At 43.8% G+C, this 26,042-nt stretch overlaps 1 protein-coding gene across 1 annotated transcript in view; it reads left to right on the forward strand.

The window, feature by feature from the left end:
• The first annotated feature begins 616 nt into the window (after positions 1 to 616).
• The window catches only part of ANKRD13D (ankyrin repeat domain 13D), a 53,368-nt gene continuing 27,942 nt past the window's right edge, over positions 617 to 26,042 (forward strand). The window contains exons 1-5 of the mRNA XM_033920446.1: positions 617 to 835; positions 16,033 to 16,168; positions 16,817 to 16,941; positions 20,273 to 20,318; positions 20,464 to 20,607. Of these exons, the coding sequence (XP_033776337.1) occupies positions 746 to 835; positions 16,033 to 16,168; positions 16,817 to 16,941; positions 20,273 to 20,318; positions 20,464 to 20,607 (541 nt within the window). The 5' untranslated portion in view covers positions 617 to 745. The remainder of the gene's footprint in view (positions 836 to 16,032; positions 16,169 to 16,816; positions 16,942 to 20,272; positions 20,319 to 20,463; positions 20,608 to 26,042) is intronic.

Consider the following 26,042-nt stretch of genomic DNA (forward strand, 5'->3'; position numbering starts at 1 on the left):
CCATTCCCCTTAACTCAGTAGTCTCAAACTCTTTAATAAGACATTAACTATTTTTTTCTGAGGCCCTCCAAGTACCTATAAATCCAAAAGGGTTGGGGTTGGAAACCACTGCTCTAGACCGACTCCATCCTGCTACTTATCTGATCCCCAGAACCGACCCTGATTCTATTCTACCCATTGACAGCAACGCCGCAGCTCCCACAATGCATCGGGGCCGAGGCTGTCAGGTCCGGCGCCCAAAGTCACCCTCCCGGGACGGCAGCTCGCCGTTTCCGCCTATTTCGCGTCCAGGGTGCGCGGGACACAGCGTGCGGGGAGGGAGGGAGGGAGGGAGGGGGGGGGGTGGCGAGGGCCCTCTCAAACTTCACGAGGCCTGGGCGAACGCTCCGGCCCTTTTTTTTTTTTTTGGGAGCGCGCGCCCCTTCGGGAGTCAGCGCGCGAGCGGGGCCGGCCGGATGGTTGCCATGGTGACCTGGAAGTGCTCGAGCGGCTGCCGCCCTTCCTCTCCTCCCCCACCCCCCTCGCGGCTCTGCTGCAGCTGTGTGCGCGGCGCTGCGGCGCGCCCTGCTTTCTTGCGCTCTTCGCGGCCGGTGCTGCTGTCGGTGGGCGGCGGGGGAGGGGTGGTGGGCGCCGCTGCTGCTGCTGCTGCTGGGGCCGGCGATGCCGGAAGCGCGGAGGGTCGCGCTGCGGCCCTGAGGCGGGGGAGGAAGCTGCGACGATTTGGCCCGGAGACGATGCCCGAGCGATGGCCTGGGTTCAGCAGTGCTTCCCGCTCCACCTCCTCGTCTGGACGAACCGGTACCAGGAGCTCGAGACGGAGCTGCGGCGAGGCGAGGTGCGCACTTGAGGCTTTGGCACCGGAGGGGGAGGGGGGGGGTCTTGCTTCTGTTGAACCCTCCTCCTCTGCTGTTCTTTAGGAAGCTGCCCGGTGTAGGTAGACATGCTATTTGTCACCCCTCTTCCTCCAGCTGCAGCCCAGCAGACAAAAGGACAAGAAGCAGAAAGCATAGATCTGCTAGAACAGGGGTGTCAAAGTCCCTCCTCGAGGGCCGCAATCCAGTCGGGTTTTCAGGATTTCCCCAATGAATATGCATGAGATCTATTAGCATACAATGAAAGGAGTGCATGCAAATAGATCTCATGCATATTCATTGGGGAAATCCTGAAAACCCGACTGGATTGCGGCCCTCGAGGAGGGACTTTGACACCCCTGTGCTAGAACAAGCCAGAGGAGGGCAGGATCTGGGGGAGCTTTAAGGAGAGGCTCAGGTCCCCCAGGTACATCTTCACTTAACCCCCCCCCCCCCTCCACTGCTTTAGATTTCAGGCGGATGTGGTAAAACACCAACCACAGACCCCGCTGGCATTATGCCACTGCCCTTCTCTGTGTACTGAGCATTGGGAAGGTGTGTTTTTTTTTTTTGGTTTTTTTTTTTTTGGGGGGGGTTTGTGGACAAGCGGGACATAATCAGCCACACATGGATGGCAGTGCCATTCTTAAGAGCCTAGCTGGCTTTCTGGGCATGCACATCCTTGTGTGTCCTTTATTCCTCCCACTTCGGTCTGTTTCATCTGCTTGGCAAACTGGAAAACAGATTCTGCTTGCTCTTTTCCTTTCAAAACTTTTACATTTCAGACAGCACTTTTTACAACGTTTAGTGGCTGCCTCTGGAGAGGTAGAGGAGCGGGGTTTTGTTAGGGAAGAATGCATACTGTACTCTGGTTACAGGAATACCTGCATCACTGGCTAATGCCTAACATATTATGTGCTTCTAACTCCTAGCTGGCCAATGTGATCTGTGACTCTGTGGAGCCAATATTAAGGAGATCAGCAATCTCTGGAGTAGCAGCAGACGGTTCTCACTAGGAGAGATCTCCCCACTACCCGAGCCTACAGGAGTGAAAAGTTTGCTCCTGCCTCTGGTTTTAAGAGTGCTACCTTGAGCATCATAGCCCTGGCATACGCACACCCTGGGATTGCTGTATTATACTGCACTGACCAATGCTGAGTCCCTTCTTTCAAAGCAGTGATGCTGGCTCAAGCTGTAACACTGGAAGATCTGTGCTGCTTAGTGGCTGCCTATCAATGCCTGACCTGAGCAGTGCCAAAGTGATGTCCCTGGTTCTTGCAGTCCTGTTGTGAAGACACCGATTGTTGCTGTGACTGGGTGCACTGTAATGATACCCGGAAAGATCAGGATATCCTTATGGCTTTGAAGCTGAGCTATATTTTCAGGAAACCATGCTGCTCTGCTCCTTCCAATCTTTCTTCTGCTTCTTCCTATAGCAATAGGCAGCTTCAGATCCTTTCTCTGGTGCTGCCTATAGCACCAATGAGAGCTGGCATTGAACCTGCACAGAAACAGGACTTTGTGGTATCTCCTCTGGTTCTTGCAGCAAATCACTTTTGTTTCCAGTGCTAGTAACACTGATCTGGTCTTCTTGCTATGAAGAGTTCCCACTGCTTTAACAATAGTGGCCACAGCTGGTCATCAGGGCCTTGCCCAATGCCTCTTTCAGAAAGTCATTTATTGTGGGTCTTATGTTTATTCCTTGCAATCCAAAGTTCAGTGTGGTTCCCTTTCGACAACAGCTCTGCTTCTCTTTTTCAGTTGCTTCACATATGTCTACTTCTGGGGAGGCTGATGTGACGTTCCCATGCGAGGAGGTTGTCACTAATTCTACTACTAGAGAATGACACGGGGACAAATTTTTCCCCATCCCCGCGGGAACTTGTTTTCCTGTCCCATCCCCGCAAGTTCTTTTCCTGTCCCTGCCCCATTCCTGCAAGCTCTGTCCTCATCTGCACAAGCCTCAAACACTTTTAAAATCATAAATGTTTAAGGCTTATGTGGTTAAGGCAGAGCTTACAGGAATGGGACAGGGACAACGACAAAAGTCACGGGGATGGGATGAGGAAATTGAGTTCCTATGGGGACAAATTTGTCCTTGTGTCATTCTCTATCTTCTACTCTCATTTGATTCTGACCAGAAGACCGTGAACATTGATAAGTCATGGTGTAGCACACCAACACCATCAGACACATGCCACAACACCACTTATCTAGAGCAGTGGTTCCCAACCCTGTCCTGGAGGAACACCAGGCCAATCGGGTTTTCAGGCTAGCCCTAATGAATATGCATGAAGCAAATTTGCATGCCTATCACTTCTATCATATGCAAATCTCTCTCATGCATATTCATTAGGGCTAGCCTGAAAACCCGATTGGCCTGGTGTTCCTCCAGGACAGGGTTGGGAATCACTGATCTAGATTATAAATATCCTAAGATCCAAAAATTATGCCCATTTTCAAAAGGAGAAAAATAATAACTTTCCAGGGTCATCTTGGCTAATAATTCATTTAGGGTCACTACATCAGGAAGTTCCTGCTGTTTTTGGAATCTCCTGATGTCCAAGAGTGAGTTACCTTTCCCATGCAGAATGCTCTTTGGTTCATCAAGCCCAGCATCCTGCTCCTGGCAGATCGGTCTGTGTGATAAATAACATATCAGTGTTGTTTTTCAATTTCATAGTGATCTAGAAATATCAATACTTCTCCATTTTGGGATTTCTTGTGAAACTATGTCTGATATTTAGTAATTTAGCATAAAATACAATGTTATATTAGTGATACAGACATCAATTAGACCAAAAAATTATGGTAATGTTAGAAATATCACACCCATTTCGTACCCACCAGACCTTTAACTGGTGTATTACTTCTCCATCTTCATTTCTCTCTAGCTGATGTACAGAGGACATGACTGACCATTCTGTACATAATGGGAGAGGGTTTCGACATTCAGCTCTTTTGGTACGTCTTCCAGGGTATTGCTGCAGCCTTAAGTGCCACAGAACATCCATCAAATATTCCCCTATTTTGATGCAGAATTGTTCCTGGAAGCAGGATTCCCCCCCAAAAAAAGATTTTAATTCAGATGTGGAGAACCTTGTGATTAGAGTTCATATACCAACTGATATTTTTTGAATTCATTACACTTCAACCGAATCATTAGAATTTGTAGAAAGGCATAATCCCTTTTTTAGTTTAAAATTCCTTGCACATTTGGACCACTCCAAGCTGCCTAGAGGACCATATTTTTCTGTCTGCAGCAACTTCTATTGATCTGAATTGATGAAACCTCCATTCATGGTTTAGAAACGTCTCGTTTCTTTACACACGTAGTAACTTTATACAGCCCCAAACAGAGTCTCCTAAATCTTGTCACCCAGGGCTCCTGAAGCAGCTATTCTCAACCCAGTCACATTGAGTTTTTAAGATATTTATGAGGCAATGTGTGCAATTCTATCTCGTACATATTTATTGTGGATATCCTGAAAACCTGATGGGACTAGGTATGCCCCAAGTACTGGGTTGGGATTGGCTTTCCTGAAGTGATAAGAGGAGCCTTACCGAGAAGGCCTTTAAAGTGATGACAAAAGGTTTCTCCACATCAGTCATCTAAAGCTCTGGGCATTTTTCTGTGCTCTCACAGTTTTGACTTCTGAGTAACCACTAAGGTGAGCAACAAAAGGATAATATTCATAACAACAAACGGGGAGGGAAGGTTGCTCCAGCTTGCACAGAGATGCATAAACAAATGGAGTCTGTAGCCATCAGACTTGCCTTTTTCTTTGCAGTGTTTAAATATACAGTGTTTATATCTGCAAGCTTGTTGGGACAAGATCCTGCTGCTAACACAGTGGTGCATAAACTTGAACACAATCTGAGTCCATGGCTTGATTTTCCCACAGATGTACACTGCGTACTGTGTGGTCTACTCCATACCTGGCAAAGCCCAAAATCCTAATCACTTTATTCTATCTACTTTTGATGGTATTGGCCATTCACTTGAGGGGTAATGATTAATGATATATACATGATATGAAGTAGAATAAAACACCCCTTATAATAGATTCACTTAATCCAGGGGTGTCCAATGTCGGTCCTCGAGGGCCGCAATCCAGTCGGGTTTTCAGGATTTCCTCAATGAATATGCATTGAAAGCAGTGCATGCACATAGATCTCATGCATATTCATTGGGGAAATCCTGAAAACCCGACTGGATTGCGGCTCTCGAGGACCGACATTGGACACCCCTGACTTAATCAGATCAGTGCATCTTATTACAATTTCTTCTCCTAATTCATGAAAAAGCCACAGAAAGTAGAAGCCTCAGAAGTAGAATAAGCAAGTTTTTCTTTTCTAGAGAACCTAGATCTACACTGCGTACTGTGTGGTCTACTCCATACCTGGCAAAGCCCAAAACCCTAATTACTTTATTCTATCTACGTTTGATGGTATTGGCCATTCACTTGAGGGGTAATGATTAGTGATCTATACATGATATGAAATAGAATAAGCAAGTTTTTCTTTTCTAGAGAACCTACATAAAAACAGAATAATTCAGTCTCCCCATTCTTTTAGCCATTTATTGGACAAAGAAACCACATGGTCTCTATAAACCATTTGTTGTCTGGATGGTACATCAGTGGGGCACATTGCCCCAGAATACACTAGACTCTAGAGCAAGCCTTATCAACTTCTTTCCAGCCTTCATCAAGTATGTTTCCAGTTCCACTAAAAACTAGCACTGAGGGGAACTGTTCCAATTCTCTCTTACCGAAGAACAAAAGCAAAAACTGCAGTAATGGTGTACAAGAAGCCAAGTCTTTAATAAACAATCATAAAAATAAATATAGTCATAAAACAGTTTGTGTCCAAAAGGGTTGATGAACCTGGACCCGACACGGTCCGTGTTTTGAAGAAAACGCTCCTTCCTCAGGGGTCCTAAAGTGTATCATGTACAAGGAAACCTGATGGAGAACAACTAGAGCCGTGTCGGGTCCAGGTTCATCAACCCTTTTGGATACAAACTGTTTTATGACTATATTTATTTTTATGATTGTTTATTAAAGACTTGGCGTCTTGTACACCATTGCTGCAGTTTTTGCTTTTCTTCTTCGATTTGATATTTTACTGCAGTTCTGTTGGATTCTTTGCTTCTTGTCCTAGAGGACAAAGGGATTGAGGGATACAGATAGGAGTAGAGGTAGGTTATAAGGAGAGGATTAGAGGTAAGTTACAAAATTAGTCTGGGACCACTGTTCAGGCGATAGGCCTGATGGGCCGCCGCATGAGTGGACCGCTGGGCAGGATGGACCTCTGGTCTGTCCCAGCGGAGGCACCTTCTTATGTTGCCAGTTCTCTCTTACCCCAGAAAATCACTGTTTTATCTCCAACTTTTATTGCTTGCTTTCACAGGGATACAGCAAGGCTCTATTTCTAAAGCCCGTCGTTCACGCCGGTCGTGTAAGAGATTACGCAAGCATTTCAACCAAGTTTCCAAGTTTATTCAATAATTTGATTAATCGCCTACTCTACATTCAAGGCGATGTACAAGATAATACTAATAATTATAAACATAGGTAAAATATTATATAAATGGACAATATTACAAAAAGCAAACACAGTTTAAAAAAAAATTAAGTTGTTACTTATTATATCGAAACAATAGGAAAATTCATTAATGGTTACATTCTATATTAAATTCAAAAATACAAAGGTAAAAACAGGGGGGGGGGAAAAAGACAATAAAAAAGATAGATAAAAATAATAAAAAATCATTTATTCTATCTACGTCAATCTATAGCTTTAAAAGAACTACTCTTGTCTCCAAAGAGTACCTGGATTCTTTCCCTCTCCGATTCAAGTTTCAAGTTTATTAGGATTTTATATACCGCCTATCAAGGTTATCTAAGCGGTTTTACAATCAGGTACTCAAGCATTTCCCCTATCTGCCCCGGTGGGCTCACAATCTATCTAACGTACCTGGGGCTATGGAGGATTAAGTGACTTGCCCAGGGTCACAAGGAGCAGCACGGGGTTTGAACCCACAACCCCAGGGTGCTGAGGCTGTAGATCCAACCACCGCGCCACACACTCCTCCACTGTGTTGGGTTGTTACCAATGCACTCTGTTTCCCTGCCTTAACACAATCCATAGTTTCCAAACTACAAAAAAAGGTAAAAACTTAATGTATTCTATTTCATAGGAGTTTAACAGGCTACTCACCTAATAATGAACTCTTCTCAAGCTTTAGGCATATGCCTTTACTTGAGGTCTTATCCTGGAAAGCAAAAGTAAATCTGCATTAATCCTCTCTTTCTCCCTGCTTCATAAGATGAAGCAGAAGAACACACTAATACACAAATGGGAAATAATTCAACCTTTCAAAAAATAACACTCTGGCATGTCCCTGTCTTTTGAGCTCATTTGGACTTGGCCGTCTATCCAAGATCTCTCTTTGTTTCCATCTTTGATTCTGTTGCATTTGGTTTCAGTAGAGTAAAAATGCATCACTGGTTTAACCCTTTCAGGACCATAAGGATCGTAGGCCAATTTTTGTGGTTTTGACGACATTTTTATGGTAAAAAGGTCTTGCAGATGCCAAAAAATTGATTTTTTTTGTGAAATATCATTATTTTTTTTTTTTTTAAAATCAAACTTCTGGCTTATGGACAGTGTGGCAAGTGAATCTTCTCGTCAATCTAGCAACGACGCTAATGAATGAATGTCGGAACCAGTTTGTTTACATAAAGGCAGTATCATATGGAATCCGTACATATCAAATTTAGAACTGTAGACTATCCCAATCAAAATTTATAGGATTTTAAAGTTATGGGACAAATATGTCCCTTGGTCCTGAAAGGGTTAATTGATGTAAGAATAAATCTCTATTCTTTGAACATGATGGGTATCTGCAAAGCTGCCACTTGGTCCTCTCTTCATACCTTCAGATCCCTGTACTACTTGGGCTCCCATTTTGGATCAAAGAACTCCTTGGTTCAAATTTTCTTTCGGAACCAACTCGATAAACTAGCTTCAGCCTATCACAGCAACAGCACTCACAGTGGAAAGGCTACATGTTCATATTTTGCATACCTAATATTTTGTATAACAATTGTCCATGGTGCCCTTCTGCTCAGGAGTCACCTGAATATGGCTGATTATTTCATGCTGGTCTATGTAGAAAGCGAAGCAGTTCTCTGTGGACAATGGAACAAATCAGTCACATAATAGAAGATTGTTTGAATCCTGATGGCACCTGGTCTAAGCTGACATCTGAAGCAAAGAAGAAGCAGCTCACAATTCACACAGTATTTGGGATGCGATTTAGCATTTTTATCTTTTGTGGCTCAACCAGAACGGACCCCAGAAGAAGGTTGTCAAATATTGAAACACAAACTGTGTTGTGTCCATACCACAGACTTTTTGCAGTGTATTATCTGGATGTATCAAGCACATGCATCGCTTTTGTTTGTGAAGATTTTAAACTTTGAACAATAAAGTGGTTATTGAGATCATCGTTTTCCACAGTTCTTCTTTGTTTTGGTTATCCCCTGCCTACTGTGGAACTATTTGGTGACTCCTTGGTTTGCTAAGCTGACATCTAAAATTCATCAACAGCACTGAGAATGGAGAGTGTCCTAATTAAAAGAAGGAAGGTCTAAGGAAGCAAGTAACAGCTGCTAACTTTGTTAATTGATCCTCAGGAGAGAAAGTTGGCTACTGCCCAGACACCAGAGTAGTGCTACAGTAGACGTTGGAAAAATATAAAACTTTCCAAGACTCCAGTCTGATCCCCAAGAGAACTACGAACTGAAGAACTGGATGGCTCTTTTGCTTTGCTTTCCACTGTCGGTTCCTTATCTTTCTCTCTCGCTTGTTTTGCTGCTTATTCTTTACTGTTTTGCTTTGGAGGGATTCTCTTAGTCATACTATAATTCTTTCTATTCTGAAATCTCTTATGCCAGGCTTTCTCCTTTCATTTGCTCCTTCAGGAAATGTTTAGATAGGCCAACTTGTGCCCTCCTATGAATGAAGGTTAGACCTGCATTTGTGTAGGGCAGATTTGCTGGGGATTTTGCCCTTTTTGGTTTTTGTTTGAGGGATTATGTGGGGAGTAGCCTTTTGGGGAACGGCATAACTTTATTTAGAAATTTGTTATAGAGTTGTAAATAGTCTCTACAAGAGAAGGCTATAAATGGCTGAGTGCTTAGGGTAGTATAATACAAAGAGATAAAGGAAAATAGAGAAAATAATTAATATTCATGGAGTAGGGAGATGGAACTATTAGCTTATTTAAATGAGGTGGGATGGACAAGTGGAGTCCTACTTTATTTTGGGTTGGCATCAGGACTGTAGCACGATCAGATGATTTCCCTTGCTTATATCTAGATGTTAATGATATTATGAAAGTTATTTTGCATTTTCAAAAAAATATAGGCTTATGTATGGATGGGCAGATTGGATGGCCCTTTTGGCCTTTATCTGCTATCATGTTTCCCCCAAAATAAGACAGTGTCTTATATTAATTTGGGGTCCAAAAATCGCACTAGGGCTTATTTTGGGGGGATGTCTTATTTTCGGGCAAACACAGTATGTTTCTCTGGAAAGTATGGATTCACAATGACTAGATAAATTTTGGAAAAAATATGGTATTTATATTTGTTTTAAATGGTGCTCATAACAAAAATGGGACATCCTGGCTAATCTCTATGCTCCAAACACTAATACAGTAGTCTTTTTTTCCAGGTAATTTTTTGATGAGTTGAAATGTAACATGGACATTCAGCCTATTTGGCAGGAGACTTTAACTGTACATTGTTACCCCTGGTAGATTGGTAAATAAGTTATCTGTATTATGATACTATGTAATCGTGTGAGACAATAACAGCTGGTAGATATATATTTTTTTTTTAACATTGCTTATACCCAGGAGAGCCTGACTTTACCTGTTATCCATAGGCTATTAGACTTCTTCAAGCATAGATTTTTCACTAATTTCTCAAAAGGTTGTACTTTCTGATCATGGTGGATTACCTTTGAGTTGTCAGAAAATGATCTGGATAGGGGCTCATGAAGATGGAGTTTATCCTTTGTGGAAAAATTTTTTAAGACATTGGAAAATCTGGGAAACTGCAGAGACCGTGTTGAGGGGGCTGCTTACCTCAGTTTTCTCATTCCTGTAAAAGCAGAGGCAAGCCGAGTACAAGGCCTCGTACTTGAATTTAATAAGTTTGGAATGGCTGCACAGTTTCGATTATTCGTGATTTTTTTTCCCCCAGGCCCCCCCCCCCCCCAAATGAGAATCGCTCGTATCAAAAAAAAAAACAAAAACCCCAAAACGGCCCTGGGACTTAGATTGGGGCAAGGAGGGAGGCAGAGGAGGGGGGTGATCGGAGATGGAGGGACGAGCAGCCGCCCCAGGAGCACGGACCTTACCTGGTGATCTAGCAGTGATGCGGGGCAGGAGCGATCTTCCTACACCCCTGGCCCGTGCAGAGTCATGCTGTGAGTTCCTGTGGTCTCACGAGACTACAATGGGAGTTCCTGTTGTAGTCTCGTGAGACCATGGGAACTCATAGCATGGCTCTGCACGGGGCAGGGGTGTAGGAAGATTGCTCCTGCCCCGCATCACCACTAGACCACCAGGTAAGATCCAGGGGTGGGTCTGAGCCGGGCCAAAAGTTATTTGTGAATTTTCCCTATTCGCGGGCCGGCTCTGCCCCTCACCCCTGCGAATAGGGAGGAAGAAGTGTATTTATATCTCTTTCAAGAATACTTAAATGGTGCAAAGAAGTTTCCCTTGTGGTTTTCTGCTTGGGAGTGGGGGGGGGTGGTTCTTATATCTTGTGTGAATCCTGTGTAAGCCATATTGCTGCTGTTTTGATTTTGCATTGGTTGATGGGTGTCAGGTCAAAACCGCGGAAGACAAAGGCGCGAGCGCAGCGTGGAGGTGCGCGCCAAAGAAAATACGGTAACTGTTTTTAGGGGCTCCGACGGGGGTGTGTGTGGGGGAACCCCCCACTTTACTTTATACAGATCGTGCAGCGTTGTGAAGGGGGGTTTGGGGGGTTGTAACCCCCCACATTTTACTGAATACTTCACTTTTTCCCTAAAAACAGGGAAAAAGTTAAGTTTATAGTATAATGAGGGGGGTTACAACCAGTGCTCCCTCTAAGCGGGCGGGTGTTGTGAGCAAACTTTTTTCGCTGTGAGCTAAAAATATCGGGCGCCAGCAAGTTATGAGCCAACTCGCCCGATTCTCCTCTCGCCGCCCTGCCATCTGCCGTACGCCTCTTCCGATCGCCCCCCTCCCTGCTCGCACCCCCACCCCGATGTCCGATTCCTCCCCCAGCCTCCCCTTACCTTTGCGACGCGTTACATGGACTGCCAGCTCGCCTGCCTGCAAGCACGTGTGTGCGCTGTGACGAGAAACTTGTGCGCTGCGATGTAATATTTTGTGCGCCAGCGCACGCCAGCGCAGCTTAGCGGGAACACTGGTTACAACCACCCACAACGCCGCCGCGATCTGTATTAAGTAAAGTGGGGGGTCTCCCCAACAAAACCCCCCATCGGAGCCCCTAAAAACTGTCATTTTCTTCAGCGCGCGCCTCCGTCTTGCGCTCAGTTGTCGGCGCACGCCTTTGTCTTCCGCGGTTTTGTCTATGAACCGGTTGATGTCATAAGGGATTCCTGTCTACTGTTGTTTATGTTTTATAATAAAATAGATATGGGAAAAGAAGTGTTTATATCTCTTATCACCCAATGAGTGGGGAGAGTAGAGGTGGAGAAGGACAACTGGGAGAGAGATGGAGATAAAGAAGTGAGGATGTGGGTTGAGATGTGTAGAGGGGGAGAGAATGCACTCCTTGTGTTAACTATACTGGCAACCGCAGCAGCATACAGTACCATACAATGGGTTCTCCAGGCTGCATGTGAAGCAAAGCCTTCTTTTTATAGCTGAAGCTATTTATGAGCAATTAAAAATATTTATAAAGGATTTACCTGTTTTCTTTATGTCGCAATTGGATTGTAGAGATGTAGGACTCGATAGTCAAAGGATTTATGCTCCTAATTCTGAGAGTTATAAATTGGCCTCTTTAAAATTTACTAGGGTTGAGTTTATAAATTTTTACTCAGCATTTTTACTGAGCTCTTAAATTTGAGAGCATAAAATGTAGGTGGTAATAGGAGTGGATTTAGTACAGGGGAGAAATGTTAAGGAGGTAAGCACTGAAGTTTCAGCTCTAGGCTCCTGAATTAGTAGAGCCGTAGCGAATGCCATGTTTTCCCGTTTGATCTAATACAAATAATGAAAAATGTTATTCGGCTGCATATGAATACGAAGAAGTAACATGAAACTGGAGATCAGGTGTTTCTTTCAGTCGGACTTAGCACAGTAGAGCCCTGGATTATTCATATTCAAATTTAAATGGCTATTCGGCCAAATTATTCGGGGCACTATTTGGGCTGAATCGAATACGAATACTTGGTTTTGCTATGACCCGCTTTCAGGTAGAGATTGGGAGAGCAGAAACATCTGAATGCTGCTTCCTCCTCCCCTCCCTCCTCTCAACACCTGCCACCCCCTCCTCTTTCTCTGAGATCACTGAAGAGGAAACCACACATCTTCTCTCGTCCTCCAAACTCGCTACCTGCTCCTCTGATCCAAGTCCCACTCACTCACTTGGTGCTATCTCGCCCTCCGTCAACCCTCCTATCTGTCACATCCTCAAACTATCGCTTTCCACTGCAACTATCCCTTATGCCTTCAAACATGCTGTTGTCATACCCCCTCCTCAAGAAACCCTCGCTGGACCCCACGTGTCCCTCCAACTATCGCCCCATCTCCCTCCTCCCCTTCTTATCCAAGGTACTTGAACTTGCTGTTCACTGCTGTTGCCTGGACTTCCTCTCATCCCTTGCTACTCTGGATCCACTTCAGTCGGTTTTTTTGCCCGCTGCTTTCCACAGAAACTGCCCTTACTAGTTTCCAGCGACCTGTTCTTGGCCAGATCCAAAGGCCTCTACTCTATCCTCATCCATCTCGATCTGTCTGCCGCCTTTGATATTGTTGATCACCGTCTGTTCCTTGATACGCTGTCCTTGTTGGAATTCCAGGGTTCTGCCCTCTCCTGGTTTACTTACTATCTCTCCCATCGTACCTTCAGTGTATGTAGCAGTGGTTCCTCCTCCACAGCCTTCCCACTATTGATTGGTGTTCCTCAAGGCTCTGTTCTGGGACCACTCCTTTTCTCAATCTACATTTGCTCACTTGGAGTGCTGATCTCCTCCTATGGCTTCCAGCCAATGTTCCCGCTAAGCTGCGCTGGGGTGCGCTGGCGCACAAAATATTACCTCGCAGCGCACAAGTTTCTCGTCACAGCGCACACAGTGTAGAGCACAGTTCTTCAACCGCCGGTCCGCAAACAAAATCTTGCCGGTCCGCGAAGGATTCGGTCCCCGCCGCAACGAAAGGCCGGCGTCAGCTGACTTGCAACTTCCTGTTGCAGTCGCTGTGCCGGGACTCCTGCCTTCGCCGGGACTCCTGCCTTCCACCGCGTTTGCCTCCTGCCTTGTCTCCGCACCTCCAGACCAGCAGCGGCAGCTGTGTATGCTTTTAACTTCGGCACAGAGCTGCCCCTAATCAATAGTTTAGCGCGGTTTCATAAGGCAGCCTCGGGGCCTTTGCTAGGCCGGCCCACATCGCATCATCGAAGCGGGCCGGCTATCAAAGGCCCCGAGGCTGCCTCATGAAACCGCGCTAAACTATTGATTAGGGGCAGCTCTGTGCCGAAGTTAAAAGCATACACAGCTGCCGCTGCTGGTCTGAACTCTTGGGCCGCTGAAGGAGGGCAAAAAGCAGCTGTCCTGGAGGTTTCCCTTCCTCTCGCCTTTACAGGTTCCTTTTTTCCACCTTTTTTTTTTTCCTTCAAACGGCAACGGGCCCCAGCATCGACATCAATCAAGTAAGTTCCACTGTCAATCAAGCGGTTCTGCTCGGCCAAAGCTTCCCCTGTGACATGAGCCACCCTCAGGGGAAAGAAAGTGACCCACAAAGGTGAGGGGAAGGGGGGCAGATGATGGAAGTTGGGGGGGGGGAGAGAGAGAGAGAGAAGGGGCAGATGATGGAATGGAGGAGATGAGAGAGAGAGAGAGAAGGGGACAGATGATGGAAGTGAGAAGAAGGGAGAGAGAGCAGAAGGCAGATGGATGTCAGTTGAGAAGGGAGAGCAGATGCTGAATGGAAGTGGGGAAAGAACACATACTGGATGGAAGGAGGAGATAAATAAAGGGGGAAGAAAATAGTAAGATAATGGAGGGGTGAGGGAAAGGGGTGACAAGCTGTGTGTAGACACAGTGAAAAGAGGGAAACGGGACTAAATAGTAAGAAAGAATTTAATTTAGATGGAGGCAGAAAATAGAGAAGGAAGACCAGAGAAGAAAAGGGAAAAGAGAGCAGAGAATGATCAGATCTGAGTGGAGGAAATGAGAAGAGAGATATGCTAAAAACCACAGGGGGGAGGGAAGGATAGAGATGCCAGACCATGAGGGGAACAGAAGGAAGATGATGGATGCTAGACCAAATTGGGGGGTGGGGGGGGGGCAGGAGGAGAGATGGCAGGGAAAGACAGACAGTGAATGGAAGGGGCAGATGCTGGACTGAAGAGACAGAGAAGGTTATCATGCTGCTGTACCGGGCCATGGTACGCCCTCACCTGGAGTACTGCGTCCAGCACTGGTACTTTAAGAAGGACACGGTACTACTCGAAAGGATCCAGAGAAGAGCAACTAAAATGGTTAAGGGGCTGGAGGAGTTGCCGTACAGCGAAAGATTAGAGAAACTGGGCCTCTTCTCCCTTGAGCAGAGGAGATTGAGAGGGGACATGATAGAAACATTCAAGGTACTGAAGGGAATAGACTTAGTAGCTAAGGCAGGGAGAACGAGAGGGCACTCTCTAAAGTTGAAAGGGGATAGATTCCATACAAACGTAAGGAAGTTCTGTGGTAGAAAGCAACATATTTATTTGGCTCATAACTTGCTGGCGCCCGATATTTTTAGCTCACAGTGAAAAAAGTTTGCTCACAACACCCGCCCGCTTAGAGGGAACACTCTATGCTGGCGACTCCCAGATCTTCCTCTCTGTGCCAAATATCTCTACTGAAACCCAGACCAGAGTCTCAGCCTGCCTGTCCGACATTGCCACCTGGATGTCTTACCACCATCTAAAATTGAATATGGCTACAACAGAGCTGCTCATCTTCCCGCCTCAACCCACCTCTACTTCCCTCGTTCTCAGTCCCAGTGGACAACACTCATCCTTCCTGTTTTGTCTGCTCGTAATCTCAGGGTCATCTTTGACTTTTCTCTCTTCTTCACTGCCCAGATACAACAAATCGCTAAAACCTATCTCTTCTTCCTCTCTAATATTACCAAAATCTGACCCTTCCTCTCTGAGCACACCACCAAAACACTTATCCATGCCCTCATCACTTCGCGCTTAGACTATTGCAACTCGCTATTCTCAGGCCTTCCACTTAGCCATCTCGCTGCCCTCCAATCTGTCCAGAATTTGGCTGCATGACATCCAGGAGAGCCACTATACTCACATTACCCCTCTCCTAAAGTCACTTCATTGGCTTCCCATCCATTTCCGAATACAATTCAAGCTCCTCTTACTGACCTACAAATGCACTCACCCCTCACTGTCTCTCTTTGCTTATGTCCCCCTGTATCCCCCCTCCCCACCGTGAGTTCCGCTCAGCTGATAAGTCCCTCTTATCTGTCCCCTTCTCTTCAACTGCCAACTCCAGACTCCGTCCCTTCCACCTTGCTGTGTTGAATGCTTAGAACAAGCTGCCCGAATCCCTACGGCGGGCTCAGTCTCTTTGGCAGTGTTCAAGTCCCAGTTAAAAGCCCACCTCTTCGAGTGCTTTCAATTCCTAGCTTCTCTCACCTTGGGTTCTGCATCCTCAACCCTGTCTGTCTGTCCAAGTTAGATTGCAAGCTCTTCCGAGCAGGGACCGTCTATAAATGTCAAAATGTACAGTGCTGCGTACGCTTTTCAACGCTATTTAAGTGATGATTATTAGTAGTAGTAGTGAATGGGGATGAAAGGAAGTTTGGATCTGCAACATAGTATCCCAGCTACGGTACTAATATGTCTCTCTTTTTCTGTAGAATGACCTGGAATTATTAGATCCTCGGGGACGCACTCCTCTCCATCTGGCTGTGTCACTGGGGAACTTGGAGTCTGCCAGAGTCCTCCTTCGATTCAATGCCAAGGTCAGCCATGAGAATAGCAGCGGATGGACAGGTGAGATGTTGGGGTCCATATACCGTATCTACTAAGTGATGTGCTGGATTCTCTCTCTAGTCAACCATATACATTGCAGGCTTTCTGAAATTTCTTGCAACCAAATGAATGGAGAAATAGTTGATTCAGAAACATTAGTGGAGAAAGTTACATGGGTACTGAAGTATTAGGGAGGGATCTCAGGATGTTTTCCATAAGTTGTTCTTTCTCTGTCCCTCCTCTTTGTCTTTCTTTTAAAAATTTTTTTTAAAAATGTTTATTAGAATAACAGCAAAATACAATACAAAACGTAGTCAAACTCCGATATCCACACCAATCAGAATGTCACATACAGGTAACCACAGGGTCTTCCACAATGCAAATGATATACCATAGTTCTTCAGTACATGACTTAATCACTCAACGCAAATCTCTTTGTCTCTTTCTAATTTAGGGTTACAGATTTAAATTTAAATCACTGGCTTTTATTTGGAAAGATTTTCCACTGATCTTAAGTTGTAAAATTCACTTACTACGATATTTACTCTTTTTTTTTTTTTTCACTCTGTCTTATCTCTCTTCTCTTTTTGTTTCTCCCCTTTTTTGTCTCTCTGCTGTTCTTTGTTGTTTTTCTTTCTCTGCCTTACATGTGTATGTCCTACTGCTCAGTGCTTCAGGAAGCTGTAAGTACCGGAGATCCAGAAATGGTGCAGTTGGTTCTGCAGTACAGAGATTATCAGCGGGCCACAGAGCGACTGGCAGGAATTCCAGAGCTCCTGAGCAAACTCCGTAGGGTATGTGTATGTCGCATCTTATAATTTAATCTCTATAGCGTTTCTAGACATATGCAACACTGAAGATAAAATACTATGAATCGGTCCCTACTCAACAGAGCTTACAATCTGTTCAAAGCCAACAAACTACTACTACTGTTTATCATTTCTGCAGTGCTGAAAGGTGTACGCAGCGCTGTACATTTAACATACAATAGATGGTCCCTGCTTAGAAGAGCTTACAATCTAATTTGGAAGGACAGGGTTGAGGAGATTCTGGTAGGGGAATGATACAATGGGTATAGGTATCTGACAGCAGTGAGTTGAAAGCAGTTTCAAAAAAGTGGGCTTTTAGCTTGGATTTGAATCCTGCTAGAGATGGAGCATGGTGTATTGATTCAGGCAGCCTGTTCCAGGCATACGGCGTGGCAAGAAAGAAGGGACAGAGTCTGGAGTGGAGGAGAAGGATACAGATAAAAGGGACTTACCCGATAAATGGAGTTTAGGGGGGAGAGCATAGGGGGAAATAAGTGAGGAGAGATATTGGGGGGGGGGGGCTACAGAGTGAATGCACTTGTAAGTCAGTAAGAGGAGTTTGAGTTGTATTTGGAAACAGATGGGGAGCCAATGAAGTGACTTGAAGAGAGGAGTAATATGAGACTAGCGACTCTCGCGGAATATGAGTCATGTAGCAGCATTTTGAAGGGCTGAAAGATGGATGTGCAGAAGGGAAAACAGGGATTGAAGAGTTATCCTAGATTTGAATGCGTTAGCCTAGATTTTAATGTGGCCAAGATGCATAGTCTATTCCAGTGGTCTCAAACATGTGGCCCGGGGGCCACATGCGGCCCGCCAGGTCCTATTTTGAGGCCCTCGGTATGTTTATCATAATCTCAAAAGTAAAATAAAACAGTTTCTTGATCATGTGTCTCTTTAGCTATAAATGACAATATTATTATTAAGACTTAGCCAAAAGGAAAAATTTATAAACTATAAAGAGTTTTACCTCATGCAAAATTGTCATTTCTTTAATAAGACATTAACTATTTATTTCTGAGGCCCTCCAAGGACCTACAAATCCAAAATGTGGCCCTGCAAAGGGTTTGAGTTTGAGACCACTGGTTTATTCCTTGCATAAGTTGCAGCAAGATGAAAGGAATCGAATCTGGAGTTGGACGAGAAGGGTACAGATAGGAGATACTTAATTGAAGAGTGGGGTATAGGGAGAGATCATAGCGGAAAGATAGCGAGGAGCTTGAATTGCCTACAGAAGCTAATGGGAACCAATGAAGTGACTTGTTGAAAAGGGTTATGTGAGTGGAGTGACACTGGCAAAATTTTGAACAGATTGAAAGGGGGAGAGAAATGGTTTAACGGGTAGCCTGTGAGAATCGGTAATCTAAATGTGAGGCTATGAGAGTATGAATAAGAGTTTTGGTATTGCGCTCAGCAAGGAATGGATGAATTTTGGAGATGTTATAGAGAAAAGGGACAGGTTTTAGCAGTCTGTTGGATGTGTGTGTAGAAGTGGTTTTGAGATGATGAGTTTTATTCTCAGACACGGAAAATGAGGGAAAGGGAGAGTTGAGATGAATGGGGGAAAATAAGCTGAGTTTTGGCCATGTTTGGTTTCAGATGACGGTGAGACATCCAGGCAGCAATGTCGGACAACAGACTTGAGTTTTGGTCCTGGATTCCTGCTGAAATTTCTAGTGTGGAGGGGTAGATTTGGGAGTCATCAGCATCATGATGATACTGAAAACAATGGAAAGAGCACCAAGGGAATAAAGTGTATGAAGAGAAAAGAAGTGGTTCTAAGACAGAGCCCTGAGCCATACTGACTAAATAGTGGGCCAGCAACGGAGGAGGAACCACCAGAGCATACACTAAAACTGCGATGGGAGAGAGAAGCAAACGAAGGCTCTGAAATCCAGGAGTAGGCTTTGATCAACCGGGTCAAAAGCAGCAGATAAATCGAGAAGGATAAAGATTGGGTAGAGGCCCTTGGAGGCTGGCCAGGAGGTTTTAGCAAGCTCTGTTTCTGTTGAATGAAGAGGGGCAAAAGTAGATCGAGAATAGCTTCAGATGAGAGAAAGTCAAGGCAAAGTTGACGAACAGCTCATTCAAATACTTGGATAAGAACGAGAGTAGGGAGATGGGGGCGATAGTTGGAAGAGCCAGTAAAGGTTTTTTTTAAGGAATGGTGTAATCGCAGCATGTGTGAAGGTATCCAGTAGAAAGTGAAAGGTTGAGGATATTACAGATAGAAGGAATGATGGTAGGAAAGAGTGCTGTGTGGATGGATAGGAATGGGATCAGAGGAACAGATGGTGTTTGAAGGAGAAGAGAAGATGTACTGTAGTTTCCTATTTAGTGAACATAAGAATAGCCATAGTGGGTCATACCAGTGGTCCATCTAGCCCAGTATCCTGTTTCCACAGTGGCTAATCCAGGTCACAAATACCTGGCAGAAACCCAAATAACATTCCATTGATCCCAGGGCAAGCAGTGGTTTCCCCCATTGTCTATCTCAATAGCAGGCTATGGACTTTTTTTTTCCAGGAACTTGTCCAAACTCCGTGATGATAGGATACTGGGCTGGATGGACCATTGGTCTGATCCAGTAAGGCTATTCTTATGTTCTTATAGAAAAAGAAGAAATGGCAAGAAATTTAAACCAGAGCAGGGACCAATAAAATTTAAAAATAGATCAAATGACCAGACAAAGATAGAAAAATAATTTTATTTCCTATTTAGTGATATGAAAATGTAGTTTTTGGAATGTACAACTGCCAGAAATGGCACCAGACATGGATGAGGTCCATATACATGGGGTTCCGGTGTCTATCATTGACCCAAAAACCCTCTCATATGCATCCCTTATTAAATTATGTGTGTTATTAGTGAATTTTTCTCACTGGACCAAATGACTGTTCAATGAATCCCCGACAGGACCCATTTTGCCTGTTATCAAGGCTTTATTAAGGGTCTGGAGTAAGTAAAGGGGATATTGTCTGTGAACGATCATCCATTCAACGCCAGCGTACTGTCATTTGGTCCAGTGAGATTTAGACACCGGCAGGCGCAGATTAAGATAAGTCCCACTCTGCTGTCTTTCATGTAAAATTAAGAAATCTAACAAGGTTTTGAAGAAAAATTCACTAATAATACACATAATTTAATAAGTGATGCATGTGAGAGGTTTTTTTGGGTCTATGCATACTAAGTTTATCCCCAGTGGATTGTTCGCGGGGTTACTGAGACCCTTTTTCCTCTCTCTATTAACACATTTCTGTAATTCCCCAAATTTTGCCAATTCTTTTTTCTGAATTTAACATTTTCCTTCCTCTAGGCTCCTGATTTTTATGTGGAAATGAAATGGGAATTCACCAGCTGGGGTAAGTTCTCAGTATGGATTTAAAAGCTGAATGGACCTAATAGGATGAATTTTAAAATCTTTCTATTCCTTTTCTCCTTATCCGTTTCTATCCATTTTATTTATCGCTCTCTCATTGTCTCTCCCTCTTCGTTTTCTCCCTTCAGTTCCTCTCGTCTCTAAGATGTGCCCCAGTGATGTTTACCGGGTCTGGAAGCGAGGAGCAAATCTCCGAGTTGACACAACTCTCCTAGGCTTTGAACACATGACATGGCAGCGAGGGAGGCGGAGCTATATCTTCAAGGGCGAAGGTCAGAGGTCATGTAGGAAAGGGGGCAAAAACAAAAATGCATGGCGGATATACTGTATGAATATGCTGTGGAAAAATCCATTTCTTTGGTGTGGCTTGTGGATTTTCCTGAAAAAAATATAATTACTAGCCTTATGGATAGACATAGCTTAATGGGGCAGAGTGTTTCCTTTCCAAAATGTTAGGTATTTTTTTTTTTTTTGTGAAGGTTTTTTTAATATATATGTAAACTCGAGACATCATATCAATTGGCTCACTCTGGATTTTCATTAGGCATTTGACGATGTCTCTCATGAGACTTCTCAGGAAATTAGAGTCATGGAATATAAGGGTGGATTGGTACCTGGCTAAAGATAGGAAACAGATTAGAATTAAGTAACCTGTTTACTCAGTGAAAAAAGGTAAATAGTGGAGGACCCAAGAATCTGGGAAAGGGAATGAATGAGCTGATTAAAGTTTAGATCAGTGTTCTTCAGCCTTTTTACACCTATGGACCGGCGGAAATAAAATAATTATTTGGTGGACCGGCAAACTACTAAGACTGAAATAAAAAAAACAATGTAGATAGTATTTTTATTTATTAATTAAATAACAATTTAAATTTATAGTAATTGACATTATTTAAATTCCCTACACATCATTCCAGTGTATATCTTCCTTCTGCATCTCTGTCTATCCTGTCTAGCATCTACCCTCTGTGTCCTTGTCCCTTTGTACCCATGTGATCAGAATTGCCCTTCTGTGTCCCCATCCCTTATCCATCCATCATTTCCCCTCTGCGTCTGTCCCTATTTTCTATGCACAGCATCTCTTCTCTGGGCATCATCTCTCTATTCTTTTCTGCCCAGGCCCCTCCCCTATGGCTTGTATGCCTTCGTTGCTCCCCCCCCCCCCTGTTGTTAGTATCTCTCCCTCCGTGAGTCCACTGTCCCTGGTCCACCAATTCACTCTCTCTGCCCTCTTCTCCACTGCCCTCCCCAAAGTTCAGCATCATCTCTCCTTCTCCCTCCCTCCCTCCAGGTCCAGTAGCAGCTCTCCCTTTCTTTTCCTCGGTCCAGCACAGCTCCCCCTTTACTATCCTCCATTTCCAGTCCAGTGTGGCAACTCCCCTGACCATCAGAATCAGTGCCCCCTTCCCCTCAAACAGCTCTAGCTCTCCTTCCCCCTACCAGCAACTATTCATAGTGAGACCATATTTTGAATCCTATGTGCGATTCTGCTTACTCCATCTCAGAAAAGATATAGTGGAATTATGAAAAGTGTAGAGAAGGGTGACCAAAATAATACAGGATGGAATGGTTTCCTTATGAAGGAAGTCCGAAGAAGTTAGATATTTTCAGCCTGAAGAAGGCAGATGTAAAAATATATAATAGAGATCTATAAAATTATGCTTGTGGGAAATGGGGAGCATCTGTTTACCATTCAAATAGTACCAAGATGAGGCTATACTCAATGAAAATAATAGGTAGAATGTTTAAAATAAATTGGAGGCACTTTTTTTTTTTTTTTACTTAATGTACAATTCGATGTGGAATTTATTGCTAGAAGATGATGTCAAGATAATTATCATAGCTGAGTTTAAGAATGACTGGAGGAAAAGACCATATCATTCCTTTTTAGCCTATCCACACCAGTCCAGAAAGTATGGGCTATGCCCATTGGCCAGTAGATGGAGACAGAAATCAATGAGCTTGGACCTCAGCTGTATAAAAAAAACTCCTTGCAGCCACAGCTCACCTTGCATTTTCTTCTCGTAAATGATAATGGGCATTCTATGCAGCTCTGGGCTTGGCTCCTGGTCCCAGCTAAAGAGCTGGCCGCCTAGTGGAGTTTGCATGGACAGAGCGAAATCAGGGTCTCCACACCTTGGAGTATATCTAGGAGAAGTCAGGTCTTTCCCTTTATTTCCAGCCAAACTCCATCAGGGCTGATTAGGTCTCCCTTTCTTTCTTTTAAAAAGAGGGATTATTTTATACTTTTGAGGAGAAGACCTATAAGGATCTCTTTAGGACTGTGGAGGGAGGTTTATTTTGCAGAAGGAAATTCTTGTCCATTTGGCCTTTACTTTTTCACCCTTCTCCCCCTTCCTTCTTCTGCCCTTTAGCTACTTCTGAATTTTTTCTGACACAGCCTCATTGGTAACATATGCCAATTATCAAAGGGTCAAACTAAAGAAAGTTGGTAAATTGGCAGCCTTAATGGTACCACAACCTCTACAAACAGTGCTTAACAGATTTAAAATAATACATTTTAAATTATACAAATCTTCTTTTAAGAAATTAATGGGTTTGAAAAGTTACCAGTGTTTGATCCTCAAAACTCATCATCATGCTAACACCCTAAATAAGCACAAGCACCGACTCAGCTGATCGCGGTTCTCTCAGCTGATCGCGGGCAAGGGAGAAAAGTTTTAGAGGTTTTTTGGAGTTTTTTTTGTAGTGAGCTTGACAGGAGGGGGAAGAGCTGTGTCTATCGATTTGCTTTTCTGAGCAGACCCCTTTACCAGGGTTATTCCACGCAAATAACATGCAAATAATTTGCATGCTATTGTGCTTTTTATTACCGTGTTGTCGGAGCTTTGTGCATTCTGCCCTCAATCTCTGTGGGAGAGATTTGTAGGGCTGTTACATGGTTTTCTTTACACCTTTCCTAAATTCTATAGATTTAGATGTGAAGGGTATGGAAAAAGTGGCTTTTGGAACTGGTGTTTTAACAATAGTATTGTCTTCTACCCAGATTAAGAATTGTTTTGCTACATTCCATGAATTCTGAATTGGTCTAGCTGAGGAAAGGGGGAGGCCCTCATCATTTTTTCTGTTTTAGTTTATGACTAGGATAGTCTTGTTTATAATGGCTAACAATTTTTTTTTACGTTTTCTGAGGAAAAATGACTGAATTATGGAGCCCTGTATTGTCTCTCTTGTGTTTTCTGAAAAGCGGAATTTTGCTTGTTTGGTTCACATTTGCCTTGTTACAGGAATACTGGTGAGTTGTGGCTGTACAGTGTTTGTTTGTTTTAAACTGTTCACAGTTCATTGGCCTCTTTCTCCATCTGGTGGCTGATGGACATAATTTGGACTTGAGAAAAGAAAATTAACTTGTAAAATCAAAATTTTTGTTAACAAGGTAAGCTTTAGAAAGCCACTGCTTATCTCTAGCCGTGAGCAACAGAGCACGGTCCTGCTCCTTTGGATCCTGCCCTGGATTGCCCACTGTCCAAGACAGGATGCTGAGTTTCATGGACCTTTGATCTTATTCGGTATGGCACATTTTATTTTCTTTATTGCCCAGTCATCCCCCCATAAAAAGGCTTATCGAAGCTGCATCTTCCTTAAAGGAGCAGTCGAAGTAGCACTGGTTTGTTTTGATATCATCCAAGGTCAAATTGAAAATACAGCTTTCTAGTTCATTCCTGCGGGCCTTGAGATTGTTTGCCATTATGGATCAAAGTAAATTAAGGGTTGCTGTGATGGTCTTTATCAGAGCCTCATGAAAAGAATCAATATGGTATGGACTGTTTAAGAACGGATCTTCACCATTTCCTCATGCAGACGTCACACTGACGTGTTTATTGAAAGCTCCTATACTGCTACTAATGACTGGGGAGGTGAAGGTGAACATGGTTCAACACTTGAAAAACAAAGAAAAAATGTTAAAAAACGAGGAGATGTGTAAACATTTCATGTTGCTTGATATTCGTATGTGATTATGACGGCATTTGTGTTATGAATTTCTGTGTTTAGGAGCACCATTAAACATTAGAGATTATTTCTTGCCTACGTCCTTTAGCTAGAACTAGAGTCAGCTGGTGGCCGCAGCACTAAGGGTTTGGGACTTGTATACTGCCTTTTTGTAGTTATACAACCACACTCAAAGCGGTTTGCATGCAGGTACTTCAAGCACTAACCAATGGCAAGGTGTCATAGTGTTGGCCAGTGGCAGAGCGTCTGTAAAACTGCTTGATGACATTACAGTGTGCTCTGATCTGTCTGAATTTTCAGCCAAACCAATTGCATAATGAAGAGCCTGCTATTACGGCCTTCACAGACAGACCACTTGACTCTCTTTATGCTGATACAAATAATATGAGTTTAATAATCAAATAGCAATAGCTTACAGGAACAAATCACACAGCATACAGAGTAATAGAGCATACACCGGGCTGGCCAGCCTGATGGAGAACTTCCGATGAGTTCTGAAACCAGGGCTGTGGAGTTGGAGTCGAGGAGTCGGAGTCGGAGGAAATTTCGGGTACCTGGAGTCGGAGTCAGAAGTACAAAAAACTGAGGAGTCGGGAGTCGGAACATTTATCTACCGACTCCATTTTTGAACTTGGCATACCAATCACGAGCGATTCTTTCAGCTATAGCACCCACTATATACACAGCACAAATGTTGCGAGCAGCTTCTGCGGCCTTAGAACCTTGATTAAAAGCAAAAAGAAGGTGGTGTCGAAAATGCTCATTTCTCTCAACTTGACATTCCATTTTAACGATCTGAAAATTAACCAGTGCTGTGGAGTCGGAGTCGGAGGAAATTTCGGGTACCTGGAGTCGGAGTCTGAAGTACAAAAAACTGAGGAGTCGGAGTCGGAACATTTATCTACCGACTCCACAGCCCTGTCTGAAACTATGGTCCAGGGAGCTTTCTTTTATATGATTCTGACAGCTCTGGCCCACCCTGGTGCAGGTTATATTTCATACTTTCATTGGTTAATCATATTGATTATCTCATTTATTAATATATGGATTGGTCAACATAATTGAGTGATACTGCGTCACCCTTTTTCCATCTAATTCTACCCTCATTTCCCCATAAGTGTTCTCTTAATATATCAAGAACCTCCCTCGAGCACAAGGGCCCAACGGCTTTTCAGTTCTGTGGTTAGCCTTCTTGTACACTCGTATTCATGGTTCGTCTTTCTTCTTGTGAAACTTCCATAAAGTTATCATGCTACTTATATTTTTCACCAGAATTGGTTTTCTCTCTAACTACGCCTTCTGGTTGCCTCTGCTTCTAAGAAAAAGCAGAAGTGCCTTTCAGAGTTGACAGTTTCTAGTCGGAGAGCACATTTTGCTTTTTCAGCAACCATTTTAGGCCTTAGCTGTATTGGCCTTGCTTTGGCCTGCTCCTGCTGTAAGAGGGAAATTCTCGGGGGTCTTCACCTGAGCTCACAGGACTTTTCCTCCCCTCCCTCAATAAGAAAAGGGGATTCTGAGAGAGATGGGTCTGGGCATTCTACTATCTGTGTAGAAGTTTGAATGAAATTGGGTGAATGGTTCGAAAGTTCTTAAAGGAAGATGATCTAATAAGAAACTGCAGCAAAAATACTGTTCCATTATTTTTTTTTTTTAGTCTGACTTATGTTGCCATTCTTTGTTATAGAAATTTTGATCATTTATGGAACTAGATTATGGCAGAAAATTAATTTGTCAA

Source organism: Geotrypetes seraphini, chromosome 14, assembly GCF_902459505.1.
Source record: "Geotrypetes seraphini chromosome 14, aGeoSer1.1, whole genome shotgun sequence".
Lineage (NCBI taxonomy): Eukaryota > Metazoa > Chordata > Amphibia > Gymnophiona > Dermophiidae > Geotrypetes > Geotrypetes seraphini.